The 18,567-nt window shown below is 40.4% G+C and overlaps 1 protein-coding gene across 2 annotated transcripts in view; it reads right to left on the minus strand.

Annotated features, from left to right (window-relative positions):
• OSBPL10 (oxysterol binding protein like 10) overlaps positions 1-18,567 on the minus strand; it is a 560,435-nt gene that overhangs the window by 390,167 nt on the left and 151,701 nt on the right. For both annotated transcript variants that reach the window (XM_077268966.1, XM_077268965.1), the window contains exon 3: positions 1,252-1,325. In XM_077268966.1, the coding sequence (XP_077125081.1) occupies positions 1,252-1,325 (74 nt within the window). The remainder of the gene's footprint in view (positions 1-1,251; positions 1,326-18,567) is intronic.

Consider the following 18,567-nt stretch of genomic DNA (forward strand, 5'->3'; position numbering starts at 1 on the left):
GACTGTGGATGACTGGATGAAAGTCATATTCAGTGATGAATTGCGAAACTGCATTGGGCAAGGTGATGATGCTGGAACTTTTGTTTGGTGCCGTTCCAATGAGATTTATAAAGATGACTGCCTGAAGAGAACATGCAAATTTCCACAGTCATTGATGATATGGGGCTGCATGTCAGGTAAAGGCACTGGGGAAATGGCTGTCAATACATCTTCAATAAATGCACAAGTTTATGTTGATATTTTGGACACTTTTTTTATCCCATCATTTGAAAGGATGTTTGGGGATGATGAAATCATTTTTCAAGATGATAATGCATCCTGCCATAGAGCAAAAACTGTGAAAACACACCTTGAAAAAAGACACATAAGGTCAATGTTATGGCCTACAAATAGTCCAGATCTAAATCCAATTGAAAATCTTTGGTGGAAGTTGAAGAAAATGGTCCATGACAAGGCTCCAACCTGCAAAGCTGCTCTGGCAACAGCAATCAGAGAAAGATGGAGCCAGATTGATGAAGAGTACTGTTTGACACTCATTAAGTCCATGCCTCAGAGACTACAAGCTGTTATAAAAGCCAGAGGTGGTGCAACAAAATACTAGTGATGTTTTGGAGTGTTTTTTTTTTGTTTGTTTGTTTTTCATGATTCCATAATTTTTTCCTCAGAATTGAGTGATTTCATAATTTTTCCCCTATGCTTGGTTAAAAAAAGTATCGATTACTGACTATCTCATTTTTTGTTCTTGATTTCTTTTAGTGTTTCGTAAAGCAGGAAAGTTGCCATTTGAAATGACTTTAGTTTTGTGCCATGTCTGTGATCTGCTTTTTTTTCTACAAAATTAAACAACTGAATCAACATCCTCCAAGGCCGGTAATTCCATAATTTTTGCCAGGGGTTGTCATAGTGGCTGTATCTAGTACTGTAACTCACTGCAGTTCAATTGAAATTAATGGATCTGAGCTACAATACCAGGCAAATGCAATGTAAAAATTACAGATTGATAAGGCATGGCTTCCTGCATTAAACAAACTGTCATTAGTTTAGATAAAGCTCTACAACATTTGCAAATGTTTGAATTCAATTAAACAGCGAAATACAAATTTATTTAGAACGTTATCTCTAGAATTATAAGCTTCCAGACGTCAATTAGTGAAACATTAATCAAATATCTTGCTTAAAAGCATCTAACAAAGCTTTAGTGCATACTAGCATATATAGCTATATTAAGATTATTGAATAAAGGCTACTTACCGTGGACTCTGAATGGTGCTTGGCACATGCTTGAAGCTGAGTCAACCAGATTTGGCGTTCCTTGGAATCAGCAGCTGCAACATTAATTTAAAATAATATATCATAATTACCTTTTCATGAAACCAGATCCTTTTTTCTAAAGCTGCTGACTGATATAATTTGATCAACTGAAAAACGCTGAGGTGTACAAACCACAGGGCATATAATACTAAGAATATAAATGGGTCAGAAGGACAAAAACATAGAGCTAACAGGACAGCTAATAAATGGGGAGGCATGAAGATGAATCCTAAAAAGGCCTAATTGTCCAAGAAATCAAAATGGAATCTTGTAGTCATTTTATAATTGTCAATGCATTATTTAGATAGAGAAGCCAAAAAGGGGAATGGTTTTGCACTTTTACATGAATGGTCATAAATAGTAAAGGATGGGCTAAAGAGCAAACTTTTTTGAAAGGGCCTCTCCTTATTGGGCATGCACAGACTGAATTTTTTACAAAAATCAGTTTTTTTTGGAAATAGGGATTGCGGTATATCATGTATGCCAGTGTAAAACTCACAAACATCCATATTGTACATGGCAAGCCTCGAGGCTACTGTTAGGTCTAAAGTTGCCATTTAGTTGAGCGTTTTTTGACAAACATTACAAAGCGCCACCCCGATGACTGAAAGAGAAGGTCTATGATGCTTTCACCTAATGACAAAGTGTTGGGTTTTTTTTTTTAGATATATACTGCGACCTTTTCTTTGAGGACACCATGTTGCTGATGCACATTGAATCACTAACAAGACATTGGGGGCAGTTTAATACAGAAAAATGACATGACAGGTTCCCTTTAAATGGTATATCTGATTAAAGTTGTATGGCTATATGACTGGTGTAGTCAATCACTGGAGGCAGTGGTGATGAATTGTCCACATAATGTTTCCTTTGAAGAAGTGATGGAGCCCAGCGGGTGATCCTTAACGGGAATCGGTCGCCAGGTTTTTGCCACCTCATCTGAGAGAAGCATAATATAGGAAAAAGAGACCCCAAATCCAATAATGTGTCACTTATTTACTGGGTGCAGCCGTTCTGACACAATCAGAGCTTTTAGATATAGCAATGCAGCAAAGCTGAGAAAGCTAGCCCCGCCCACACCAGGCTCTGAATATACAATGTCTATAGACATTAAGCTGTTTATCACAGGAGGCGTGGTCGGGCTAGTGTAATCTGGCAATGCTAATCACAAGTGATAAAACCTTCACTAGAAGGAAACAACACATAATAAATGACACATCCTTGAACTCTGTGTCTGTCTTTTCAGCAGTCTTGAGCATACTTCATGCAAGCCAGGACAGGCATGCATAGCCCCTAGCAGCCATAGTGGTAGTTATGCCCTTCTTTAGGTGCAGTAATATTTTTATTCGATAAAAATAAAACATTGCTCACAGAGCCGTAACGGCACTACCTGCTCTCAAGTCTTTCACACCCAAAAGGTAATGGACTATTCATCAAGACTGGCATTTTGTACACCAATCTTGATGCAAAGTCTGCTGGAGCAAGACAAGCCAAATCCTTAATGAATTTGGCTCCATTTTCAGCTCCAGACTCAGCATCATTAACAGGATTACATTTCTGCAATGATTTACAGTACACCTCTTTTCTGGCATAAATTATAATGAATTTGTCCGGCGACACTAAGCCTTTCTCCCTTTCGGTACACTCCACCCACTTTCTAAAAATTTAGTAAAGCTGATGTAAAAATGAGAAAGCGCCAACGTTTTGTACATCTAGATATTGCGCAAAAGTTTTGCAACAGTTTCAAGACAGTTTTCTATCACAAATGGTTTGATGAATCTGGCTCATAGATCCTAGAGTGTAGGATTCTGTGCAGTCATAAATGTTGTTTTTAAACAGAAAAAATATACTTAAAAAAGTCAACAAATATCAACTTCCTAAAATTAAGGCTTCGACTCATCAAGATCAGGTTTTTCGCACCGAATTGATGAGAGGTTGGGACGGAGTATGAGATGTCTGATTAAGAAGTGCATGCTATTCAATGAATCAAGCGAGGTGTAAAGTGGCGTCAAGCGCACCACAAGTCTTACTCCAGTGAAAGACTGGAGTAGGATTAGTGGCGTAAGGGATACCACTGGTTATAATGAATTAAACAACTGAAGGTCGCCATGTCCTGTCACGCCCCAGTTCTGCTAACTGCCAAAAATGGCTTGAAAACCTCGAAAGTTGCAAACATTTTGCCCAGCTTCAAGTGTGCACAATTTAGCGACTTTTCAAGCCAGAAATTGGTGTAAAAGATTAAATTAAACAGGACCAAAATGGATGGCTGAATGTGACACTTAGCCCCCAGTATAACTTTAGTAATGACAGAGCTCAGGATGGTTATAGTTTGCATTCAGAAAAATTATTTGTAGGATCTTGGTCCAGTTGTCCACATCAGTAGTACATGACTGTCGAACCACAGCCCTGTGAACTTTCACCTACCTCCCAGTCACCTTGGCCCCTTGCCGAATTACAGCTTAAAACGCACACATGACGTTGCATCAGGCCAACTAATCACAAAAAGATCCAGGATGCCAACAGATAGATGGGAGAGGTTTGCAGGGCTGTAACACAGAGGTCACGAACTACCAAAGTGGTGCTGTACCTTTGCCCTGAAAATCTATTTCCTCATCTCTAGTTTTCACAGATCCAATGGGTTTCAGTTTATTACACTAAGGCCACATTCACATGTTCAGTATTTTACATCAGTGCTTGTAAGCCAAAACAAGGATAGGGTGAAAAATGCAGAAGTGGTGCACGTGTTTCTATTCTACATTTCCTTTAATTTATCAGTATTTTACATCACTATTTGCAAGCCAAAATCAAAAGTGGAACAAATACTGAACATGTGAAGCCAAACAGTGGAAACCAAAGTTTAAATATAAGTTAACAATAGCTACTGGATGCCTGCAACCCAAAGCACCAGATAATCATGCCCAATCATGTTTCCATTAATAGTATTCTGGCACCATAACTAAGCTGCAAGTGTAGGACACCGAGACACTGTTTTTAGGCTGCCTCTTTCAACTGTTACTCACACCGAGATGTCCTCAGCTTAAACCCGATTGTAGGAGGTGCGTATGAAGATTCCAGAAGAAGATAGACTTTCCAGCTGAATTCTTGTAGATGTGCACAAATAACAGTAGGTAAAAAAAGACTTTACTGACCAGAGATGCAAACACATGGACTTTTAAGATGGCTGATAGACAGTAAATGAGGAAGAAAATGAGGAAGAAGGGAGGGATTACTAACATCAGAGGGAGACAGAGGAAGGACAAAATGTACTTGCCAATCATTGTGCCTGCTGCACTGCAATTTAGTTCTCCACGCTCGGACATCCTCATGAGCCAGTGCTGGGAGTGTGCTTACACATAGCAGCCATTCTGAAGTTACAGTGGATGGGACATAACAGGTAGAACCAACAATAAAAGGCGTATCTTAGACTGCCTCAGACTCCCCGCAGGCAATGTAGCTAAACTGAAGTCACAAATAACAGCTTTGCTTTATTGGAGCCTATCTAAAAAGAGGCTTTGTTAACGCAAGAAAAAATCTAAATACTAAAAGCTGTGCTACAATTATATCACAGCAGACACTCTTAAGTTATAAAGCTGCAGTGCGTAGATGTAAAGGTGACCTGTTCGTGGAAGTCTTGCTGCTCTTAATGGGGCTAACTTTGTGCTAGTTACTCCCCTTTGCCGATCCCAGAGGTACACTGGCCTTCACTATTTAACCCTTTATGGGGATCTGAACTTACACAAGTACACTGAGAAGAAGCTAGCCGGTGGAGTGAACTGGCAGAGAAAAGTTGACTAGCTAAGTCTAAATCAGAGATGGGAGGTACTAGAGAAAAAAATAATAATCGGGAAGCAAGGACAGTGTTAGGAGGATAGCTGGGATCACAAACAGGAGGCAGGCAAATGGAGGGTTAAGTTGGTACAGGGTCAGCAATGGGTATCAAATACGCTGCTCAGATAGCAAGGTAACATAGCGAAACAAACCAGGGTCCGTATAACTGAAAACTCCCATCAATATGCTGGGGTGGTACTGCCACATTTACCATGACAGGGAGGTTATTAATCCAGCTGGGCTGCTGGACAGCACACACAGATATTCGCTCTGACTGGGTGGAATCGCAGGTCCTAGCCACACCAGTATTTCTCTCAGGAAAGTCCTTGTGCCGTCCAGAGCTATTGGACATGACATCTTCCACAGCATTAGCCCCACCTGAAGAATGAACATGGCAGCACCTGTGACAGAAGCAGATGTAATCAGTAGTGATGAGCGAATATACTCATTGCTCGGGTTTTCCCGAGCACGCTCGGGTGACCTCCGAGTATTTGTTAGTGTTCGGAGATTAAGTTTTCATTGAGGCAGCTGAATGATTTACAGCTATTAGCCAGGCTGAGTACATGTGGGGGTTGCCTGGTTGCTAGGGAATCCCCACATGTAATCAATCTGGCTAATAGCTGTAAATCATTAAGCTGCGGTGAAGAAAACTAAATCTCTGAACACTAACAAATACTCGGAGGTCACCCGAGTGTGCCCGGGAAAACCCAAGAAACGAGTACACTCGCTCATCACTAGTCATCAGTCCAGATAGAGATCAGACATAGGACAGTGGGGCCATGCAGCAGCCAGAGCCAATAATGAGAAAGGAGGTGTATCTCAGACTACTTCAGACTCTAAGATATCCTGTAAAGTGTGTGTGCGAGAAGAGGTGACAATAATAAACTTTACAATATACCGTATATACTCGAGTATAAGCCGAGATTTTCAGCCCATATTATGTGGCTAAAAGTCCCCCTCTCGGCTTATACTCGAGTCATACCCAGCGGTCGGCAGGGGAGGGGGAGCGGGGGCTGTGTAATTATACTTACCTGCTCCTGGCGCGGTCCCTGCACGTCCCTGCTTCCAGCGCTGCATCTTCTTCCTGTACTGAGCGGTCACATGGTACCGCACATTACGGTAATGAATATGCGGCTCCACCTCCCACAGGGAGGCTGTTCTTAGTCCACCAACTGGATTACCAACCAATTACATTACTTCAGGAGGTAAAATAATACATGATAAATATATGGTAGTCCATTTATTCTTTTGATGTCTTCAGTCATCCAGTGCAAGAGGTGCTATTTGTTAGCAGCTCTCCATTCTGGCTCTTAGCGTGGGGTCCCCTCTATGATGTCCTTATGCCCTAATAGGCCAATGGAACAACCTTTGTAATTATTACAATATAGAAAAAAAATTAAGAACATTTAATCTGGCTATGTGTAGTGGCAGCTGGGTGATGTATGGTGTTTTCTGCAGATGTGTCATAAATGTAGGAGTTCGAACAACCCTTTTTGCTAAAAGTAATGGAAAGTTTCTTTACAAGAGAATAAATATTTGCACTGACCACAAAATCACTCTAATGAAGCTTGCTGTACGGTTTTCTCCATCTCAATACGCTTCTAAAATAAAATTATGATTTCAATTACCAGCCTCTTACAGTGGCTTAGTTTACATATGATAAAAAGCCAATCTCAACTCCCAAGAGAAGCCAGTTCTGCCACAGTCCTACAGTTAACATGCGAAGTGTTAACTAGAAGCTTGATGTGATATTTCATCTTGAGGAGATTGTAGTCGTTTGTTACTGTTGGTACTAGTAAGATATAAAGTAGGATCCAATGGGATAACTGCAGTAAGCACAGCTTATCTCAAAGCCATCTCCTCATTATTGATATATGCATCCTTAAACAAAGTGCCTTCACTAAGCGCTTATGTTGTACTTGTGTAGCACAACCAAGATAATGTCTGGCTGCACTGCTCCTATACTCTCTCAGTTCTACATCAATGTCTGAGTTACATGCTCTAATGCACATTTTATCAAGGTGTACTAAAGAGAAGCTCTATAAATTCATATGCTTTACTATCTTGTTTAAACATGTTAAATTTACTTTATGAAGCATGCAATCCTCACAGGTCCAATGAACAGCGAGTTTTCTAGCTACAAACATCAAAGTATTCAAATTCCTGAATAAAGCTTGGATCTCCAACTATTAATATTCACATTCAGAAATTATACATTAGTGGTGTGTAAACCTTTTAGGCAGATGTGGAGAAAACACAACAAAGTTAGAATGCTGTCAAAAGTAACAGGACTAATAGTTTGCTTTTATCGATTAACAAAATGCAAAGTTAGCAAATTAAAGATCAGTCTAAATCAAATCAATATTTGGTGTGACAGCCCTTTACTTTCAAAACCGCATCAAACCATCAATTTTTCTAGGCACACTTGCACAGATTTTCTGAAGGAACTCAGCAAGTAGGCTGTTCGAAACATCTTACTAACCACAGATCTTTTATGCATGAAGGCTTGGGGGGCATATCAAAATTTCCTGGACTCCTTGTTATGATCCATCATGTAATCCCATCGGGGAGGTATCAGATTGACTCCAAACCTATCCTGCAGCAGGACAAGGACCCCTAACATACAACCAAAAGTAATTAAGGACCATCTTCAGCCTAAAGAAGAACAATGAGTCCTGGAAATAATGATATGGCCCACAAAGAGCCCTGATCTCAGCATCATCTGACTGGGATTACACAAAGAGACAAAATATTTATGCAAGCCTACATCCAGACGATATGTGATTAGTCCACCAAAATGTTTGAAAAAACCTCCCTGCAGAGTTCTTCAAAAGTTTGTGCAAATATACCTACATGTGTTGATGCTTGATATAGCTTTGAAGGCAAAAAGAGTATTCACACGAAATATCGACTCAATTTAGATTTCTGTTTTGTTTATTCACTTTCCATTTTGTGATGGTTGAAAGTGAGGTCAATTTTTGTACGATTTACATTTTGTTGATTTAACTTTGGTGATTTTATGAAAAAATAAAATATAAATTGTCATTAGGAGTACAGTTCTATATACCTTTAAGTAGTATATCATATTTTTTTGTCTAGCGAGGTAATAGTATATTACATGTGGGGATTCCCTAGCAACCAGGCAACCCCCACATGTACTTATGCTGGCTAACAGATGTAAATCATTCAGCTGCGGCAATGAAAACTAAATCTCCGAACACTAAAAAAATACTTGGAGGACCCCCGAGCATGCTCGAGAAATCTCGAGTAACGAGTATATTCGCTCATCACTAATAATGACATCTTGATTTTTTTCTATTCCCAGAGACTCCCCTATTATGTCAACCAATGCAGGAAGAAACATTCAGATTTGAAACCGATTGTTACCCTCAAAAGTTTTATTCGCAACTCCCTGGTCATTATGGAGATCTGAAACTAAACTGATTATTTAGCCACTTTTTTGTATATTACAGGGTGGGCCATTTATATGGATACACATAAATAAAATGCAACCCTCTTCTTTTACTCTTGACACACTGATAGCAACACCGCAGAAGAAATGCTAGCACAGGCTTCCAGTATCCGTTGTTTCAGATGCTGCACATCTTGTATCGTACGGCAATTGTCTATGCTGTGAAGATACGAGATGTGCAGCATCTGAAACAACGGATACTGGAAGCCTGTGCTAGCATTTCTTCTGCGGTGTTACTATCAGTGTGTCAAGAGTGGGAGAAGAGGGTTGCACTGACAATCCAACACAATGGGCAGCACTTTGAACACATTTTATAAGTGGTCATAAACTTGTAAATAACTCATGAAAGAATAAAATTACATTAAAACTAAGCACACCGTTGGTTTTCTTGTGAAATTCTCAATAAGATTGATGTGTCACATGACCCTCTTCCCATTGGAAAAAATAGAGCTGGATCCAAAATGGCTGACTTAAAAATGGCCGCCATGGTCACCACCCATCTTGAAAAGTTTCTCCCCTACTATATACTAATGTTCCACAAAGAGGAAGTTGATATCAACAACCATTCCCATTTTATTTAGGTGTATCCATATAAATGACCTACCCTGTAGAAACTTATGAAGACAATATTCTGCGAGAAAACTACCGTATTTATTTAGAGTTATTTTTTTAAGGCTATTGTATAATATGATATTGGAAGATGAAAAACGCTTTGTGTTTTATCATCCCAGATGGAAGAATCCCCAAATAGTTTCTTACAAAGTATTTTTCACATAGGAACATAATGGTTTTACAACTTCTGACTTTTTAAATAATTACAGCCTGTTTCATAGAGGATTTTGCATATATCAGATGATAAACGCTCATCTTTTTGTTATACACACTGTAGGGATTCATGTTCTCTGGTAGGCAATAAGTAGCATTCACACAGGCACTGAATTATTCGGTCAAAACAACGTGACATTTAAACTGGTTGCACAGTACCAAAGCCAAACCCATAAACAAAATTCCCAGCCTCGTCCTAGCGTTACCTAAGCTAAATGGCTGAGCTAGTAACAATTAGGTCAAACCAAACAGCTATTGGTCATAGCAACCACTGATACGGGCCGTTTGGTGCAGATGGCCTGTGAAGTCTCCTCTCTGGCTTCTCTCTCTATCTCCAATAGAATTCACTGCTAAGCTCCTTTCAGATGACCGCCTCAAGTGAACACCTAGCCTGGTTATATGCAGAGCCAGACAGGCACAAACAATCAGAGCCTGTTGAACTAGGATGTAACCCCAGCCTACCTGTCAAGAACTTAAACTTTTAGAACAAGGAATATGAGGCATTTCATGAAAATGCAGATTTGTAAAATGTTTGCATTATCTCACGCCATAATACTGGAGTAGTACGTTAACAATTGTGTTTGTTTTTTAATCTCCCGATCTGTTATCGATCAGTAATGTATGTTCACTGCACTGAAATACTCACCGGTCGCTGTCTTCCACCATTTCTAGCAGTGCTGCAGTCCTCTCCTGGACCATGTGACCGCAGCTGTTTGACGGCTCTCACAACTGACCTTTACTTCCTTTCTTAATATAGGTCTACGAGAGTCTCGTTCCGAAACTGAAATTCTTAAAGGGAACCTGCCACATGAAAAAACTTTATTAATCTTCAGATGTGGGGTTAATCTGAAAGTTAACAGAATTCTGAACCTGCCTAGTGCCAGCACTTTGAGCCCTACTGCCGCTAGGAAATTAACTTTATTCCCCCGGCAGCATTCGGTTATGGGGGTGGCACCGGCGCAGGTTCAGTCTCCACTCTGTGTATAGAGAACAGCAGCTGTAACTGAGCCCCCAGCACTGACTGATAGCAGCTCATCATTAGGGCCAGCTGTCAGTGCCGGGGGTGCGGTTACAACCACAGCTCTCTAGACGGAAAGCAGTGACTGAACCCGCACCGCACCTGTGACTGGATACTGAACACTGCCGGGGGGTAAATAAAGATAAATTTCCTCCCGGCAGCGGAGCTCAAAGTGCGGGCACTGGGCAGGTTCAGAACGTAATTAACCTGCACACTAAACCCGTATCTGCAGGTTAATAGCGTTTTTCAAGTGACAGGTTCCCTTTAAACTGAGAACGTGATCTAAGCATTGATGGATTTTAAAACAAAAATGCAAATGTGACTTATTTTACAAAGTACAACATATAGCTCCACATATCTCATTTCTTGCTAGGTGATGTGATTTGTGTTCCGCTTCAGAACACTTAATTTCCAAATGTCATTTGCCCTGCATGGTCTCCTTTTTGTGATTTCATAAATGACTGTTACTGTCACAATATAGAGGAATGTTTAGCCAGCCACACACTAGCACATTTTGAGCTTGCCTGTTACTCGGGGCCAAACATTATTTAATTTGATGCTCAATAATAACCATAAAAGCTTCAGGTGTAAAGTTGGACAGGCCAAGCTGTTCCAAAGTGCAAACAGCACTAATTCTAATTTTCAGCTTCTTTTTAGGACACTTTATTCTGGAAGTTATTGCAGCACGGAGGCAATTTGAGATATTTAAATCAGACGGGTGATACATAAAGATTTTGCTAGTTTTTTTTAACCCTTCATACTTGGTCAATTTTAATAATTAGGAAGCAATGTGTATTGCCTAGCAAACCCAAGTATTGCTAGACAGGAAAACGAAATGCTCTATCAATTTGTCATATATACTCTACAAATGTAATTACTTTCAATTTTCGTCTTTGATTGTAATAATAAATTAATTCAAACTCACATATGCTCTAAATATCAATACTATTGAAATACATTTTGTAAAGAAATATGATTAAAAATATTTTAGATTTATAATTACTTCTCTGTTACACAGGATATAGCATTGTATCTTGCTTTACGCAATTCACTGGAAAATAAATGGTTTTCACATTGGAGTGGATACTCAGTGGTAAGTACATATTTCAATAGGTACTTTTTGGGTAGGGGTGTAACTACAGTTTAGAAGGGGGAAAAGTAGCAGTAGTATTCTGACTCTGGTGCCAGAAGAAGCTCAATGGTCATCCTTCCACATAAGAAGACACCTGTATTAAAAAATGGCAGAGATGGCAGAGTTTTGCATTGGGATCAAGGACTATTAAATTACAGCTCTGATTCATGCGAACCTGCACATGAAATATAGTAAAGATACTACATATTAACATGTTCAACACATTGGACCACCATGTGCAGTGGAATAACTAGAGCATGATGGGCCCCTGTGCAAGATTTGGACTCCCCCATCCGGAATAAAATATTATGCATATACACACCCTCCATCCTGGCATATACAGTATGTCCCTTATTTTAGTATATATGTCCCTCATTCTTGCCCCATCCTGGCATATTGGCATATTTAGTGCCTTGCGAAAGTATTCGGCCCCCTGGAACTTTTCAACCTTTTCCCACATATCATGCTTCAAACATAAAGATACCAAATGTAAATTTTTGGTGAAGAATCAACAACAAGTGGAACACAATTGTGAAGTTGAACGAAATGTATTGGTTATTTTAAATTTTTGTGGAAATTCAAAAACTGAAAAGTGGGGCGTGCAATATTATTACAAATTTTGCTTTTCACACAGCTTTCTGCATTTGTTTTATGTTTGCATCTTGCATTAAATCTAGATTTTTATGCAGAGTAATCATATAAATTTGCAAAATTATTTCTTATCAGGAAGATTAGCTTAAATCACAAAATCTCAATTTCACTGCCACAAAATGACTTGCTTTGATAATTTCAGTGATATTATTGTTGACTCAGGAGAGAGCATTAACTATGACAAAGGCAATGATATCACTCTATCATGCTGATTGAATTATAAGAACAGTCTGGTTGCTTTAAAATGGTGGTACTTGAAATCATAGTCTTCTTGTGTTAACCAAGGAAACATGTATAGTAATGATTGCTTTGGAACAAAAGAGCTTTACAGGCAAGGATATTGCTTCTTGTAAGATTGCCACTAAATCAATCTTCTATTGCAGCATTAAAAAGTTCAATTGCTGTGACGAAAGCTTCAGGGTGACAAGTCAGCTCCATGTGCCGCTGCATAAAGAGAATTCAGTGAATAACTATCAGAGCAGAGCTTGCCCAGCAATGGCAGCAGGCAGGTATCTGTGCATCTGCATGCACAGTGAGCTGAAGGCCTTAGAACTCTGGCCTGATGTCAAGAAAGGCAGTAAAGAAGCTACTACTCTCCAAGAAAATCATCACGGACATTCTGACATTCTGCAGGAAGTACAGGGCCTGGACTGAAGAGGACAGGGGCAGAATTATTATCATTGATGAAACCCTCTTTAAGACTCTGGGACACCTGGAAGAATGACTGTCTGGAGAAGAAAAGGTGAGCCCTGCCATGAGTTTTGTGTCATGCGAAAAATAAATCATCTTGGGACCATTCATGTGCTGAGTTGCTTTTCATCCAGGAGAGTGGGCTCACTCACAATTTTGCCTAAGAAAACTGCCATGAATAAAGAATGGCATCTAAACAAGTTCCAACATCCAGGAACAGTTTGGTGATGACCAATTTTTTTTCCAGCGTGATGGAGCGCCATGTCAGAAAAAAGAGATAACCAAAAGACTTGGTGATTAAAACAATTAAATTTTGAGTCTATGGCCAGGAATCTCAGCAGATCTTAATCTCATTAAGTCCCTGTGGTCAATCCTCAAAAGAGGAGGGACAAAACAAAAACACAGAAATGATGAAACTCAAGGCACTGGTTAGGCAAGAATGGGTTATCATCAGGATTTGGCCCAGAAGCTGACATCCAGCATGTCAGGGCAAATTGCAGAAGTCTTCAAAAATAAAGGACAACACTGTAAATATTGAGTCAAACTTGATATATTTGTGAAAAGTTGAAAAACTTGTGAAATGCTTATAATTGTATTCTGGTAACTATAAAAACATCTCACTAAAAGATCTGAAAACAAAAACACAAAACGTAATAAAAACAAAAAATTGTGTTGGTACCAAAACTATGATGTCACAAAATTATTCACCTTGACAATGCATTATTCCAAAACACATTATACCCTGTGATCTTAAAGTGTTAATATATGTGCATTTTTTTTTCCAAATTATATAAATTGATGAAAAAAATAAAGAGTTTATAGAAAAAATTGAGAACAGTTATACCAAATACAAACATAAAAAATGTCATTTTACATTTATTTTGCCGTAAAATGCTAAAATGCAAGCATACTTCCCAAAGCATCAGAATTTCCTTGGAAAAAAAATAAACTTTTTTTTACTTTGGTTTCTTAATAACTTTCTATCATTTGCTTGACAGTGGGATCACTTCCAGAAGTTAATGGAGACTAGAGAGAAGAAATATACAGCTCTATCTACCATGGACATATGACAGCCTGGACTGTGCCAGGCAAAATTACATCTCACCGGGGAGCCGTAAAGATACATTGCGATGCATATCTAAACCTAACAGTGGTGGAATCAAGTAAGTGGAGAGAAAACAAAATCTATCATGATAAAGATGAGAGCAAAAAGGTCCCGAGAATAAAAATAGGCCAATATCCAGTGCAGCAAAATTACCCTCTCTAAACATTTAAGTGCTGAAATTTTCACTTACCAGAAATAATGTAATTTCCAATTAGTGTGCAATATTTAGAGACTTGCCGGGAGTCACAAAATTAAGACACAGCTATGAGTTGTGCCTAAATTTTATGACTCTTCAAAGCTTTTACGCCAGAATTCTAACGTTAAAGCTTTGAAGCATCAGGCCCAAATGTTAAAATCCATATAGTATATTTTGTATTGCACTATTCCTGGTAACCAGGGGTGGGATTCAAATTTTTAACAACAGGTCCTCTAAGTCGCGGCGGCCGGAATTTTGGCCACGCCCATTTTCAATAACCCCGCCCATACTAATAAGCCACGCCCAGTGGCACGATTCATATTTTTTGAAGCAGTTTGTCTCCCTTAATGACAAGAATACGTTGTGACATACGGTATTAAAGTCATTCAAAGAAACAAACGACTAAAGCAAATGTACTGCACAGGACAATTCACTCGTATATCAGCTGAGAATCGCCAATGCAAGTCAATGGGTGCAAAGAAAAAAAATCCTACAGCACTCGCACCATGCGAGTGCTGTCCGATTTTTATGCACCGGCGTCCTTTGAAAAGCCGGTAATTCATGTCCGGTGTACAGTAAGATCACACGGCCTCATTCATTCCCTATGGGACTTGCGGACATGTGCGGCACTTGCAGCAATGGAAAAAAAACACTGCTGCACATGTTGGCTAGTAGCCATCACTACCTGTCCCTAGTGAATCAACCACAGGGCATGCTGGGATTTGCAGTCCCTACAGTACCAACCACAGGGCATGCTGGGGATTTGCAGTTTCTACAGTACCAACCACAGGGCATGCTGGGATTTGCAGTCCCTACAGTACCAACCACAGGGCATGCTGGGATTTGCAGTCCTACATCTCCATAATTAGAACGACAGGACATGTAACCTAAACCTGTAGTTATTCTGCAGCTACAGAATAAAAAAGTCAGGGCGTGAAGGTACAAGTCCCCCTTACACAAAGGCTGGGAATGCTGGAATTTATGGTTCTACAGCAGCTCCAGAATAATAAAAACAAGCCTTGCTGGAAGGTGTACATGGGGCAGGGTGGCCACATACTGCAGAGGCCCCCTAATTGAAGCAGGACATTAACCATGTCCTGATCACTGTGATGTTCCTCTCAGCACCTCCCCCTCTGTTCACAGCCTCATGTCAGCAGCAGGGCACAGGCAGCAGCAGAGGGAATCACAGCGTGAGGCTCCGTGTGATGCTCCTTCCCTCACCGCAGACGGCAGCATCAACAAGAACAGGGCCCCTGCTGTCAGCATAATCTTGTGCAGTCTGTAGCTGAGCGGGCCGGCCTCTCCTGCTAGCGCTGAAGCTGTCGGATATGCTGGGACCAGCAGTTACACACCAAGCACCGGACAACTGACCTGGACACAACAATCCTCACACCATCCTCCCCCGCAGCTGGTGCTCAGGCAGGAACCAACTGAACTTGGCGCCACAGCGAGGAGGGGGCGGGGCCTGCAGTGTGACGTATTTCTCCTCCAGCTCCCGGCCTCCACTGCAGCATATGTGATAGCGCAGCGCAGGGGCCAGAAGAGGGAGATGGGGAAGAGAGAGGGAAGAGATAGGGAAGAGAGAGATAGGGAGGGCGGGTGGGTTTGGATGGGCGCTACCCCGCATTATTAAAAAAAAAAAAAACACACCTTGCTCAGGCGCCGCCCCCCCGCATCCTCCCGCCCCTAGGCACGTGGGAAATACGGCCCTGATTACCGGAACGCTGGCAGCTAGAAATTTTAGTAAACGGCTGCCCCGTACCGGGTCGTACCGGCTGAATCCCACCCCTGCTGGTAACTATCTCTACTCCAGAGAGAAGAACGCAATATTTCTAGCGCAAACTTCAAGTAGCTAACCTGTAAGCTAATTTAATCCTACCCACTTTACACCCTTGAAACATTACTAGGAATAATCGGCCAAACGAGAACTTCTGAACGATTGGCTAGCATGAAGTGGGGGATTGCAATGGAGCAGCAGGGGGTCAGTAAGGCTCATATTTACAGTTACCGTATATGAAAAAGTTTGGGCACCCCTATTAATCTTAAGCTTAATGTTTTATAAAAATTGTTTTTTTTGCAACAGCTATTTCAGTTTCATATATCTAATAACTGTTGGACACAGTAATGTTTCTACCTTGAAATGAGGTTCAGAAAATGTGCAATCTGCATTCAAACACAATTTGACAGGTGCATAAGTATGGGCACCCTTATCATTTTCTTGTTTTAAATACTCCTACCTACTTTTTACTGACTTACTAAAGCACTTTTTTTGGTTTTGTAACCTCATTGAGCTTTGAACTTCATAGCCAGGTGTATGCAATCATGAGAAAAGCTACTTAAAGTGGCCACTTGCAAGTTGTTCTCCTGTTTGAATCTCCTCTGAAGAGTGGCATCATGGGCTCCTCAAAACAACTGTCAAATGATCTGAAAACAAAGATTATTCAACATAGTTGTTGAGGGGAAGGATACAAAAAGCTGTCTCAGAGATTTAACCTGTCAATTTCCACTGTGAGGAACATAGTAAGGAAATGGAAGAACACAGGTACAGTTCTTGTTAAGGCCAGAAGTGGCAGGCCAAGAAAAACATCAGAAAGGCAGAGAAGAATGGTGAGATCAGTCAAGGACAATCCTCAGACCACCTCCAGAGAGCTACAGTATCAACTTGCTGCAGATGGTGTCACTGTGCATCAGTCAACTATACAACGCACTTTGCACAAGGAGAAGCTGTATGGGAGAGTGATGCGAAAGAAGCCGTTTCTGCAAGCACGCCACAAACAGAGTCGGCTGAGGTATGCAAAAGCACATTTGGAGAAGCCAATTTCTTTTTGGAAGAAGGTCCTGTGGACTGATGAAACCAAGATTGAGTTGTTTGGTCATACAAAAAGGCGTTATGCATGGCGGCCAAAAAACACAGCATTCCAAGAAAAACACTTGCTACCCACAGTAAAATTTGGTGGAGCTTCCATCATGCTTTGGGGCTGTTTGGCCAATGCCGGCACCGGGAATCTTGTTAAAGTTGAGGGACGCATGGATTCTTCTCATTATCAGCAGATTCTTGACAATAATGTTCATGAATCAGTGACAAAGTTGAAGTTACGTAGGGGATGGATCTTTCAGCAAGACAATGATCCAAAACACCGCTCCAAATCTACTCAGGCATTCATGCAGAAGAACAATTACACTGTTCTGGAATGGCCATCCCAGTCCCCAGACCTGAATATTATTGAACATCTGTGGGATCATTTGAAGAGGGCTGTCCATGCTCGGCGACCATCAAACTTAACTGATCTGGAATTGTTTTGTAAAGAGGAATGGTCAAAAATACCTTCATCCAGGATCCAGGAACTCATTAAAAGCTACAGGAAGCGACTAGAGGCTGTTATTTTTGCAAAAGGAGGATCTAGTAAATATTAATGTCACTTTTCTGGTGAGGTGCCCATACTTATGCACCTGTCAAATTTTGTTTGAATGCAGATTGCACATTTTCTGTTAGTACAATAAACCTCATTTCAAAGCAGAAACATTACTGTGTCCAACAGTTATTAGATATATGAAACTGAAATAGCTGTTGCAAAAAAAAATTTTTTTTAGAAAACATTAAAGCTTAAGATTAATAGGGGTGCCCAAACTTTTTCATATAACTGTATATAAAGCAAACCAAGGAAGGAAAAAATAAGCCTGGGAAACCCCTTAAAAGATACTGCTAACATGACTAAGGATATCAGCCAAGCCAGAGACACCCATCTGTAGACTGCTGTTTCAGAGTTATTGCTCCTCATCAGTACAGCGCACGGTATTTTTTGTCTAGGTGTGGCGCTGTACTAGTCTTGCAACGTCTAGTCCTTGATGACTGAATAAAATAAATAGAACAATCTCCAATGTTTTTTTTTCTTACTGACAGAAATTAAAAGTGACCCATCTTTCAGAGTGACTGCACGGACCTTCTTTTCTTCAGAAATCTTAGTTGAAGAAAAATTATGAGTGTAGCAACGATTATTGCATGTGAGAAAACGGTTACGTAACAGTAGATTATCACTTTGGCTTAATACGCTCATATGAGCATACCTGACAAATTATATTATTTATGTGGATCCCGACTATACGTGCTGTAGGTCCCTGCCTCTCACCTGTAGGTACCTTCGCTGAATTACAAGGAGCAATGACACTATTCTAGTGAGACCACCGGTGAGATCACAGTGCCCTGGAAGGTCATATAATGCATGTGAACAAAAGGGAAGCACTGGCAAAAGCATTGAATGAAATACATAATATACGAGACATCATCATCCAAGGGTTTCATTATATAGCCTACTCCTTATTCATTTTTGCAGCTGAATAG

Source organism: Ranitomeya variabilis, chromosome 6 (genome assembly GCF_051348905.1).
Source record: "Ranitomeya variabilis isolate aRanVar5 chromosome 6, aRanVar5.hap1, whole genome shotgun sequence".
NCBI lineage: Eukaryota > Metazoa > Chordata > Amphibia > Anura > Dendrobatidae > Ranitomeya > Ranitomeya variabilis.